The sequence below is a fragment of the Malaclemys terrapin genome, chromosome 16 (assembly GCF_027887155.1).
Source record: "Malaclemys terrapin pileata isolate rMalTer1 chromosome 16, rMalTer1.hap1, whole genome shotgun sequence".
Lineage (NCBI taxonomy): Eukaryota > Metazoa > Chordata > Testudines > Emydidae > Malaclemys > Malaclemys terrapin.
This window is the reverse complement of record NC_071520.1, coordinates 29,636,925-29,649,088: the sequence shown is the minus strand read 5'-3', so window position 1 is coordinate 29,649,088 and position 12,164 is coordinate 29,636,925. Positions and strand designations below refer to the sequence as shown.

Below are 12,164 nucleotides of genomic sequence, written 5' to 3'. Positions count from 1 at the left end.
ACACTTTACAAGCACAGGAAAAGGAAGGTCACATTTTCATAGACACAGATTCCAAGGCCAGGAGGGACCATTGCAATCATCTAGTCTGACTTCCTGGGTAGCATGGGCCAGAGACCTTCCCCCAAATAATTCCTAAAGCAGAGCTTTTAGAAAAACACCTGGTGATGATTTAAAAATAGTCAGGATTGGAGAATCCACCATGACCCTTGGTAAAACTGTACCAATGGTTAATTACCCTCACTGTTAAAAATGTACCCCTTATTTCTAGCCTGAATTTGTCTAACTTCAACTTCCAGCCATTGGATCATGTTATACCTTTGTCTGCTAATGGAAGAGCCCATTATTAAATATCTGTTCCCCATGTGGTACTTATAGTCTGTGATCATGCCAGCCCTTAACCTTCTCTTTGTTAAGGTGAATAGATTGAGCTCCTATCACTCTACGGCATGTTTTCTAATCCTTTAATCATTATTGTTGGTCTTAGAATCCTCTCCAGTTTTTCAACATCCTTCTTGAAGTGTGGACTCTAGAACTGGACACAGGATTCCAACCGTGGTCACACCAGTGCCAAATACAGAAGTCAAATAACCTCTCTGCTCCTTCTCAAGATTCCCGTTTATGCATCCCATGATCACATTAGCCCTCTTGGCCACAGGATTGCACTAGAAACTCATGTTCATTTGATTATCTACCACAACCCCCACATTTTTTCAGTCACTGCTTCCCAGGATCGAGTGCCCCATCCTGTAAGTAGGAGCTACATTCTTTGTTCCTAGACGTGTACATTCACATTTAGCTCAGCTGTATTAAAATACATGTTGTTTGCATGATCCCTGTTTACTAAGCAATCTAGATGATTCTGACTGTTTTGGGCTCATCATTCTTGTCCAACCCTTAAAAAAATATGGAGAGACTGACTAGAAACTTAAGCCAAAGACTATGGAAAAATGCCTAGAACAGTAGAGGGTTACAAGGAAAGTACCAGAACAGGAGACTCCAAAAAAACCCTGAGAAAGATATTACCTACCTGCTCTCCTTGTCTGCATAAAGCTCCATGTACACCGGGTTGATTGTTGGATCAATTACTACCCAGGACCCTCCTCTTAGCTCAGCATGTGGGGGGATGTAGACAAGAACAGGCTGTTTAAACTGCCTGAGGCTATCGACAATGTACGCACCGAACTTCAGCACCTGATCGTACATGTCTGAAAACCAAGACCTTTATGTTATCAATCATTTCTGGTAATGCCTCCTGCTTTGTGGCGCTACAGAGATAAGCTGTGGGTTGGGTGACACATGCCAGGGAGAAGCGCCAGGTTTAATACATCACTCCCTATCCCTTCTCTGGACCCCTGCACTTACCTCTACTCTAAAGTGCCTGTCTCTTCCAGGTGCCATCCTGCAGCCATCCCAGCTGAGGATGTCCAGCAGTTTGACTCTATAAAACCTGCTAGATTTCTTACTTAAGCAACCCAAAGCACTTCCCTCCCCGACAAAGACTGAGCAGGCTGCCTCCACAGTAAAAAAATAAACCAAACAAAAGACACCCCAACCTGCAATGTGACACTAATGCAGCCCTCCCGTCCCCCAGCCATCAGCCCCCGCAGCAGCAGCCGTGCAGGGGAGCTACGCAAGAGGCGAATCTCAGAACAGCATCACACAGTCAGCATGCTCTCGGGGAAACAGCGCCCCTAGAAATAGCAGTAATAAAGGGACATGCTGAGCTTGCTCTGGATCCCCATACTCCACGGAGGGCCACGTGGGATCACAACCCGGCTCTCCTCCCTGACTCCTGTTCAGCGAAGAGCGAATCACCTTTCATGCCACCGGAGAATCCCCTCCAGTTTGCAAAGATCAAGAGAGGGAGCCGCTCTCGGTCGAAGTCCCTTATAGCCTGGGCAGTTTTAAAAGCTGAATCTGGGAACCACACCTGCCCAGCCTGCTGGACTATCTGAAAGAGAGCGAGCAGGAGTGTTCAGTTCGGATTAGATCCCTCTTGGCAAACGAGGCTGGTAGGTTGACAAAGTACGGTAGTTGGAAGGTTTAAAACCAATGAAGGGACTCAGGGTAGTTGATTCCACCAGCCTGAAAGACGAGGAAGAACGGAGAAGCCAGAAATCCATACAAAAGGGTCATCCAGAGCAGGATTTTCTTCTAGCTTTACGATACGAAGCATTGCCATTGTACATACATTCTCTCCCCCCAGTGATTACCCAACATACCTTTGCTTCAGAATCCAGGTTTGCAGGGTCAGCTGGTATAACCATCTCCACAGTCCGGGTCTCCACCGCTACCACACCAATGGGGATCCCTCCCAATCTGCAGAGAGCCAGGGACCAGGTCAGTTTCTAAAGTAGAGATGAATTTTCACTTCTATCGAGCAGACAAGTTCAGCTGGTCTCAAAGCAAGTCCAGGGGGCTTGCTTTTCCCACTGCTCAATAGAGCAACGTAGGGGGACACCACAGAACCCGTTCCCAGGAAGGCCCGTCCCCCAGGAGGGGATGACACAGCCCCAAGTTAATTAAAGCACTGCTTTGCTGAACGTCAACTACCTTTTATACAGATAGTTTAGTTCCTACTCCTGCCTGATTTACCACTCAGACAGGAGCACAGACTTCAGTAGGAATCGGGATTCTGCACGTCCAGGCAGGAAATGGCTCTTAGTGTACACTGTTAACAGCTGGTTTAGGGAAGAGCCGCGCTTTGTGGTTACCTTGCTCTGCCAACTACAACTGTCTGTGCCCAGGGCTGCATGATCTCCATGAAAGTGCCATGATCAAAGAAGCCGCTCTGCCAGGTTCCCTTAACAACTGTGCAATGAAACAGAGCGTGTAACTGTAAGGTTATTTTGCTGACCAGCTCACAATAAACTCCCAGCGCACATTATATCAAACAGCAGTAAAATTCTGCGTACACAGGACTGGGAGGATTTTACAGCAACAAATACACATAGGATGGGGAGACAGAATGGAGTTTTTGCAGAAGGTCTAGGTTAGAACACCCTTACTTACTTGGATGTGGTCTTCCTGCCAGCATCCATCTGGGATCGTAGGGGGCTTTGGAAGGGACAAAATCAATTTCTCGTTCAATGGGGTCACTTGTAGCAGTAACAGGCACTGGGCTACGATTGTCCTATAAGAAGAAAAATCTCTAACCCAGTTTTACCAAACAGCACTACAAAAATCTGCTGGACAATGTTCGTTCCCACTCTACCCCTTACCCTACTGAAATGCTACTTAGGCTGTTACAGAAATACCATTAATCCAGATTAATTCCCTTACGTATAATTATTCTTCCTTACGGACAATATTTCACATTACTTTCTACGATGCTTCTAGTGCATTAGATGGTGGCACAAACGCCTTCAAAACAGCAACTACAAAAGTAATTTCCGCACATAGAATGGATTATAAAAAGCTGTTGGGTGTTTGTTTTAAACAAGGCATTGCATTAAATACAATGTCACAGCCAACACATTGCTGTCCTGTCGGAGCTACTCACCTTTGGCATATACGAAAGCCACTGTAAGATGGTATAGACGCCCTCAAAGTCGTCGGGGACAGTCACATGGGAAACACCATTATGATGCATGATCTGCACGCCTCCGAGCTGGTTATTGGATGTGTAGACCTCACGCCCCAGGACCTAGTTAACGTTATAAATAGAAAAGATTATCACCCCTAGAGTAAAGTAGCTGTAGACCTTATGCACACACAAACTTGTGCCTGTTTAGTTAAAACGAGTGCAAACCTGTGTGTAGACACGGTAATTTTAAGTGGCTTATTTTAATTTAATTTAAACCTATTCTTGACTGACTTAAGCTAAATTTTGGTTTTGTAAAGTAGGAGTGTCCACACTGCCTTTTGCATTGGTCTAACTAAATGGGTTTAAAAAAAAATCTCTTCTTAAATTAAGCCGGCGTAACTCTGCATGCAGACAAGTTCATACACCTGCCACACTGAACTAGCTGACTGAGCAAGGCACTCTGAATGCCAGCTCTGCCAATGACTTGCTCTGTGACCTTAACAAATCTCTCAACCTTTCTGTCTCAGGAAACACAGCGGAGAGGTGTATGGATTAATGTTTGCAGAGACCTTCAAATGCTATGAATCACCTGTAATTCCCTTACTGATCTCTTGTACACATATTCCATGAATAACTCATCTGGTTTAAACACCTATCACATCCAGAGTACTGTGGAGTTTTTCAGTGTGAAATACTGAGTATCCATTATGGAATTTAGCAGGTGGGAGACAGCGAATGTCTCTGGTTGCTACAAAGAAGAGTGATAAATCAGCACAGGAAAGGACAATTTTCAGGGGAAAATAAAATGATGGGTGGAACTAAACTCCTTGTTACCTTATTTAAAGCACTAGCCCCAGTGAGGATGATGTGGGAATTCTCCACCTGTATCACTCGCTGCCCTAGCCTCACCAGGTAAGCACCAATTCCAATGGCACGACATGTCACCTAAGAGATGCAGACAAGGAAGACAAAAATTACTGAGGAAAAAGGGCTACATAATCATGAGGAAGAATTAACAGAATTCTACATTCTTTTGTACCAACCTGGAAGATAGGTAACAAAACGGCTGCCGCTAGTCTGTTTCATCTAAATGATACACCATTACCACAATCAAAGTTACTGAATGAAGACTGAACTCTGGCATTGTATATAATAACCTTCTTGTTTCACTCTGGTTTCAGGTTGCCAGCTGATAATGGCTAGTTCTGCTCAATATTCTGTTGAATGTAGTACACCACTGGCATTTTAGACCAGAAAATAAATTCTAAGCATTTCACAGCTTTAGCACACTTCATCTGAACCCCAATAGCTAAGTTGGTTCATGGGGATTTCATAAATATTTGGCTCCACTTCACATGGCCAATCCTGAGCAGTTTCATCCTGTGTGGCTTTAGACGCAAATGCCACAGGTGCCTCATGTGCTGGCTAAGAGTGAAGGAGAATGGCTCATAAAATCAGCTAATGATTCCAAAAGCCATACCATGCTAATGGTCACAATTTCATCATAAGCAATGGAGGACTCCCCGGCAATGGCACCAGATGCTCTCAGGTTCTCCACACCGAACCCTTCGTCTTTACCGATGATATCAGTTAGGACATACCTGTGGGGAAGTGGAAGAGACAATACAGAGCCAGAGAAGACAACAGAATGGGCTCATTTTCACAAGGTGCAAGGTACGGCCTGGGACCCAGGCACAGGAGACACCGTGTGACCTAGGGTGAGGCCCTTTGCCTCTCCAAGCGGCAGTTTCTTCATCTGCGAAAGGGGACGATACTTTCACTGTCTCACAGGGGTGCGATGGGGATAAATCTACATACCTGACAAGTCCAAGACACTGGGTACATGCTCGGGGCAGCTAGCTCCGTGAACCATGGTGGCTGGTTCAGCGTGCTGGCTCGATCAGAGGTCAGTGGGGAACTTACACCTCCAGCTCGCAGCGTAGACGTACGCAGGGACTTGAATAAAAACCCACTCACCTGGACTCTCCTCCTTCCTCTACATGCTCACAGTGCACGGAGTTCACAGAGCTGATCCTCGTGTAATCCTGTGGCGTCAGGTACAGGTACTTGAACCCCTTCCAAAAAAAGCGGGAAAGAATTAGCTGAAGAAGCTGCCTGTAAAGCCATTCAATACACTATTTCCAACAGGCGCCTGCTACTTGCAAAAGTTAAAGTCTGTTCCAATACAAGCATAAGCAGCTTGTAGTGCAGTTTTCACTGATTGGTAGTTTAAAAATCTAATAGCTTATATATAATAAAGCTGTACATGTATTTTGATAATTTAAGTTTATAAAGAGCACACAGTAATGTATTCATTTTATAGTGCGTACACACACACACACACACTCTTATATCGATATATCACCATATTACACGTAACACACTGATAACAGCATCACCAAACCGCAAAAATGTATGCAAATGCCCACAAGTGGCTATGAGAATAAACAGAAACCCTTAAATTCATTGGGTAAAATTTTCAAAGCATAGAATTTACTTAGGGTCCTTAAGTCCTTATGTCCCATTCACTTATGATGAGTTAAGCACCTTAACTTAGGCACCTAGCTCAGGCACCTAGCTCACTTTTGGACAATGAAATTTAGGCTCCTTCAGTCATTTTGGGATTTTTGAAAATTTTGCCCATTGTTATTTTAACCGTAGGGTTATTTATTAGCCTGGACTGTGAGACAAAAAGAATAAACCTAGCTTTAGACCCATGCAAAGCACAAAGAACCCTGCACCACGTGCACAGAACTGACCATCAGCCACCACTGAGCCTCTACAATCAGTCCACTGAATTCTCAGGCTGTCCCCTCTCCTGCGGCCTGCTTTGAAAGGGGCATTTTAGTGCCACCTTCTGGTTTCCTGATCCAGTTAGTGGGTTCACCAGACACTGCAGAGAGGGGCGGGGCAGATTCCACAGCCCAAAGGTGGCAGCCAGCAGACAGGATGCGGATGGAGGGTACGTGGAGTGGGGTGGGGGGCCCTGCTCGTGAGTGGAGCTCTGCAATCGGACTTGTGTATTAACCCCGTATGTTATCAAATCCCATTTAATCTCAGGGCTGCTGTTGCATCTTTCAACCCTTCTGATTCCCAAATTGGGTCTTTCGCAAAGAAGGTTTTTTCCCTCCCCCCCGACTGTAATGAGACACATGCACCTACCTTGTAGGGATCCATGGGATCCACCCAGGCTACCTGGAACATGTGCTTGATCTCATCTGCAAACCCTATCCGTGCCCCGCTGTTCGCTGCAATGTAGATCCGGGGGACGCCTTCCGAGCGGGCCAGCTGCGAAGCTCGCAGGAAGAGCAGATCCTCCTCGGGCCCGAAGGAGCCAATCTTGTAGGTGATGTCGTTGCTGATAACAATGATGTCTCGGCCTTTGGGATACTCAGGGGTTTTCAGCTTCATTTTGAAAGCAACCATCCCAACCTGCTCAAAGAGATATAAAGTCAAAAGGGCAACATTCTCGAGAGGAAGTAAATACTAGTTTTAGGCTACGCTCTGTCAGGTTCTACTCCCAACAGCATTCTCCAAACTTTAAAATGTAATTCAGGTTGATCTGTTCAACTTGCAGAAGTTCAGGCTTCTGATAAAGTGGCTAGAACACCTGGGAAACACAGTCAGTCACAGCTCAGATATGATTCCCTAACCATTTATGCAATTCAATTCATTCCTCCAAGATGCACCACATAACAAACTCTGCACAGCATCTTGCAAGGCAGGAGGACGGGCTCCACTTGAAAGTGATGCAGTAAACTAAAAAAAAAAAAAAAAAAAAAGCCAGTGAAATAGACAGGGCTTGAAAAATTGTCCCAACACCTAAGGACTCAGCCATGCTGAGAGGCACGTGTGCCACCACACACCTGTGAGATAAAGGAACAAACTGTTGTGCACCATTTATTGGGATTATATTTACTTGGAACAGGTCAATCAGCTCTCTACATAATGCGTCGGACAGAAGTGCAACTTACATCTCTTCCTTTCATTATTCTGTAACTAATCTCTCTCTCTGGCTCCACTCCATTCTCTCTCTCTTTTCCTTCCTATAACAGATCACGATGAATCTTTTTCTGTGTTGTCTTTGGCGTCTGTTTCCTCCTCTCTCCTTCATCTCTCTTTCCCCCCCCACACCTCTTCCCTTCTGTTTTCTGTCTTTCCCACTACCATACCATACCTCCCCAGCTCTACAGTCTCCCACCTACTCATTTTGTTCATACCTCATTTCCTCCAGGTATCCTGTTCATCTCCACCAGCTGCCCCTGGGAATCCAACACTAACTCAGTGTAGGTTAGAACATCTTTGGGGTACATTTCTGTAGAGCCCCACAATTTAAAGAGAGCCTGCAAAAGAACCAGTTAAGAGAATTAACACACACACACACACACACACAATGAGACAGAAACCATGTGCTGAAGCAGTTCAAAGGCTACTGCTGCCCCACAAATGAACATCCACTTAATGATATTCTAGTTATTTAAATAAAGAGGGGACAAGAACAATTGACAACATGGCTCAGCTTTGTTTCTTGTTGTACAGGACATTCTGGTGCAGCTCCTTCACTGGCATTCCCCCACTGAAGTCAGTGGAGCTGTGTCAATTGTACATCTGCTGAGGATTTCCTTAAAAAACACTTGACATAAATGAACCTGTTTTTATGCTAGTTGGGGGTAGAAAGGGTTCACCCCTCGGCCTCTCCCCCACAAACAGGAAAGCTGGAAATGGAACTAGGAAAGGAAATGACAGGAATATTTCCAATGGCTATTTAGCAGGACTTACCTGCTTGAACATTTCAGGGAAGTCGTATACATAGGTAGTGCCTAGCGACTGTGCCTGGAAGCGCTTGGACTGGAGCAGGTCCTTGGTAACGTATGGTGTGTTAATCAGCATCCCGTGCTGTGGCCCTTGCTTATCCCCATAGGAGTGAAACATAATCTAAAGGGAAGGTCAGAGAGTCAGTTCCCCTCCCACGCAGGTGAATTGTTCTTTACAAAGTTAATGCACAATCCCTCAGAGTGGTTTGGAAAGGTTAGATCAGTTAGTATATGACAACTGCCCTACACGTTCAGTGATAACTGGATTCAATATAAAAGAACAATGTATCCAGCGTGGGTGGGGAAGTCACAGAGGACATTGTAATGAACTAGTAGTGTCTGCATGCACCACTGCCCTCTGCTGCTCAGAATCAGAACAGTGCAACTATGTGTCACCAGCCCCATACTCCTCAGAGCTGGCAGCAATTCTCCTCGAGCTTAAGTGGTGCTTTTGGAGCAGGAGGGCCAGAGTTCTGTTCATGATGTCACTTGGAGGTTCCAAGTAGCTACAGTGTGCAGCTGAATGACAACTGTGGCCCCAGCCTTGTTACAATATTTTCAGGAATTGTAACACCTTGAGTGGCAGCTCCCAGGAAGCCCTGACAGGAACTACTGACTCCAGCCCTAACAGGTGCAGAAGTCCCTCCTGATGCTACCATAATTGAGTAATTGTACTTGCTCAACTATGGTAACAAGATCTGGTGAAAGGAAAGCCTGGGGGGAGAGAGTCTGAGCAGAGGGGAAACGCTTTCAGACTTTTTTTTTTAAATGCACTCTGCATTAGCTCCAGTGTAAATCACGCACATTCCCAGTCCTGGGATCATTCACTTCTTTGTAGAGACTAATATCCAGGTAGTAGCCGGACTCATTGGTCAGGAAGAGGCGGATAGGAATGGCTTTGCCAACAGGAGTCAAACGGATATTGATCTTCACTTCAGCTTGCAGGACCCGGAGTTTCCACAACCTGCTGCCGTAGCGCATCACCATGGAGCGGACAGCCTCCTCGATCTAGGGACACAAACGCCAGACACCTGGGCATGCTTGCCAATCTGGCAGGGGAATCTCAAATGGTTTCATTCAGACAGGCCGATTAGTCTCATGACTACGTAACACCATACTCTAGGCCGTAACATGGCACAAGTCTAAGCATAAGAGCATCTTCCCCCATCCTGCTCCTTTTAAGCTTTCACACACAGACATTTAAACGTGTACCAATGAGAAATTGCTAGACGTCCCCCTTCCCTGGCCCTGTACCACCACCTCCCTGCTCTGATCTCCGGCATCACTGCAACACCCTCCCAGTCCCCTCCAGCTGAGCGCAACTTGGTGCTGCCAAATGTGTTTGCTTGACAAGAAAAAACAAACTGGTTGTGTGGAACAAGTTGTGGAATCTCAGTCATTGGAGGTTAAGAGCAGGTTAGACAAACACCTGACAGGGATGGTCTAGATAACAGGTAGTCCTGCCTCAGTGCAGGGGACTGGACTAGATGACCTATCAAGGTCCCTTCCAGTCTTACACTTCTATTCAATCTCCTTCCTCCCTCCCTACTTCTCAGTTCCCGACAGCCCAGAAAGCAAGGGTCCAGTGCACCACCCACATTGAGCCCCTGGCACTGGCAGGTAGCCACTCAGTACCACTCACCAACCATTTTACATGAGAATTCCTGCAGGTCTAAATTTAACAAACTAATTCATTCCTATGTTAGCGGTCTCAGCATCTCCCCAGCACACAGCACCTCCACCAGGAGCACGCAGTTAGAACAGGAGGCAAAGCACACAGCGACGCAGCCACATGGAGGTGTTGGGAGTCTGAGTCCTACAGCTAATGGAGTGGAATGGGGGAGAGGGTGGAGGGAGAACGGAACAGCAACAGGATGGTCACTACTTGGGAGAAGAAACATCTCCCATCTCTCCCATTTGCTGCCCCTTTAGTCAAACCTACCACTGTGAAACCTCTGTGTACAGGAAAAAACATGGCTGTTCCATTTTTCGTGCCCATTAGAAGTGAAAAAGAAAAAGTTATTGATTATTTGTATTACCATAGTGCCTTGCAGCCCTGGTCATGGACCAAGATCCTGGGATGCTAGGCACTGTACAGACACAGACCAAAGAGGTGACCACTGCCCCAGAAAGCTTGTTCTCCACTTCGACGAAGCTCACCTTGGACGGATCCATGATGACAGTAGGCACAAAGTTGAGGAAGATATGGTTACAGTCAGTGCGGACACTGGTGTTGCTGAAGGCCACTTCCAACTCATCCATTGCTTCCAGGAGTAACCGTTCACCCTCGTTCTGCAGGTATTCAAAGGAGGCCTCCTGGAACAGGGCACAAGGCAGCACATGAGCTGGGAATGGATAGCGAGTGGCAATACCGCCACAGGTAAGACAGAAGCTTGTCCCTGCCCAAATCAGGCTGGTGAGCAAAGCGCAGCCTTAGCCTCCAGCTGTAATACAGAAGCATAGGCCACGGCCGTGACAGGGTCAGAGCAGGGCATTGGCACCGGCAGTCTCCATGTGCCGCCCTCCTGTATTAAAAAGGAGCAGAGCTGCAATACGCTCCTTCACAGACACAACTGGGCGTGTAATCCTGAGCTTCTGGCAGGCCAGCCTTCAAACTGGCAAAGTTTGGGCACCCCCCAAAAAAGAAATGCCCCACACCCTGGCTATCCTAGATCGCAGTCCTTAAAGCCAGAGTAAAACAACAGCAAGGAAATCACAGCTTTTCCCATTGGGTGTTTCTGAACACTATCCATTAATGCGTCAGCAGCTTGATGGAGGAAAAGGTGATCTCTGAGAGAAAGTGACCTGGAGGTGAGGTACTCTTTCAAACCTGTCCCCAACTGGTTGTGGCCAGAAGGATGGTCTTGGGGCTAAGGCACTAGACTGGGACCATGGATATTGGGGTTCAATCCCCAACTCAGCCACAGACACCCTGTATCAGCATGGGCAACTCATTTCAATCTCTGTGTCTTAGGCTCCACAGAGGGCAGCATGCAGTTGTGAGGATAAATTCATCAACATCTGCGAGACACTACGGAGATGGGGGATAGAAAGTGTCACAGATGACCAGTAGTTTCTACCACATCTAGCCAACATGCGTCTGCATCTCAGAACCATCCTCACAGCTGGTCCCTGTCTTGGCAGCCACAGCAGACTGGCTAAAAATGAGTAGCACATGCCTATTCAGAGAGAGGGGTAGGAATACACTACAGGTCCATCCCTCCCTGCACAACAGTCTTCCAGAGAGCTGTACAGGTCTGGACAAAGCAACAAAAACATGGTGTTAATTTCGAGTCACAGCATAAGGAACACTAAGTCCTTTTACCTTAGTGATGAGATCAGAGTGTCTTATAATGGCTCGTATGAAAAACCTGTAGTCAGTAACTTCATTGCCCTCTTCCACTTTGGCAGCTCCTAGATAGAGGTGCATCCTGTGGTTGGCACAGGGGACAGCGGTCAGGTCAAAGTTACGCATCCGATTCAGCTCCAGTTGGAAGGCCAGGGCTGGTTCCAAGTGCCGATAAATCCGGTCTTCTGCAAACTGAGTGCACACCAGAGAAGAGAGCAAACCTTTGTCTGACTTTGGAATAATTTCACTATTTCTAGAGCTGACTTAAGAGACATTAGACAGTAGAATCGGACAATGAGCCTTACCTCATCTCTTGCTCGAAATGTAAAAAACTTTGGAAATTCGCTCTACAAAAGGGAAAAAAACAGACACATTAACAAAATTAACCCAGCAATGGCGTTAAATACAGACAGGAGGCTCAAGCAATTCTCACCTGTACTAGCAAAAAGGGCATTTAAACACAAGACAGTGAAGT

The 12,164-nt window shown here is 46.3% G+C and overlaps 1 protein-coding gene across 9 annotated transcripts in view; it reads right to left on the bottom strand.

Annotated features, from left to right (window-relative positions):
• The window catches only part of ACACB (acetyl-CoA carboxylase beta), a 75,007-nt gene that overhangs the window by 6,469 nt on the left and 56,374 nt on the right, over positions 1 to 12,164 (bottom strand). For 8 of the 9 annotated variants that reach the window (XM_054006151.1, XM_054006145.1, XM_054006149.1 and 5 more), the window contains 16 exons: positions 11,995 to 12,036; positions 11,666 to 11,881; positions 10,501 to 10,656; positions 9,145 to 9,348; positions 8,306 to 8,461; positions 7,747 to 7,869; positions 6,689 to 6,958; positions 5,504 to 5,601; positions 5,007 to 5,127; positions 4,361 to 4,471; positions 3,503 to 3,646; positions 3,013 to 3,133; positions 2,715 to 2,811; positions 2,223 to 2,319; positions 1,816 to 1,951; positions 1,028 to 1,205 (listed from right to left, as the gene is read on the bottom strand). In XM_054006151.1, the coding sequence (XP_053862126.1) occupies positions 1,028 to 1,205; positions 1,816 to 1,951; positions 2,223 to 2,319; positions 2,715 to 2,811; positions 3,013 to 3,133; positions 3,503 to 3,646; positions 4,361 to 4,471; positions 5,007 to 5,127; positions 5,504 to 5,601; positions 6,689 to 6,958; positions 7,747 to 7,869; positions 8,306 to 8,461; positions 9,145 to 9,348; positions 10,501 to 10,656; positions 11,666 to 11,881; positions 11,995 to 12,036 (2,270 nt within the window). Of the gene's footprint in view, positions 1 to 1,027; positions 1,206 to 1,815; positions 1,952 to 2,222; positions 2,320 to 2,714; positions 2,812 to 3,012; positions 3,134 to 3,502; positions 3,647 to 4,360; positions 4,472 to 5,006; positions 5,128 to 5,503; positions 5,602 to 6,688; positions 6,959 to 7,746; positions 7,870 to 8,305; positions 8,462 to 9,144; positions 9,349 to 10,500; positions 10,657 to 11,665; positions 11,882 to 11,994; positions 12,037 to 12,164 lie in introns of those variants that run through there. The other variant, XM_054006153.1, reaches the window with a different exon arrangement.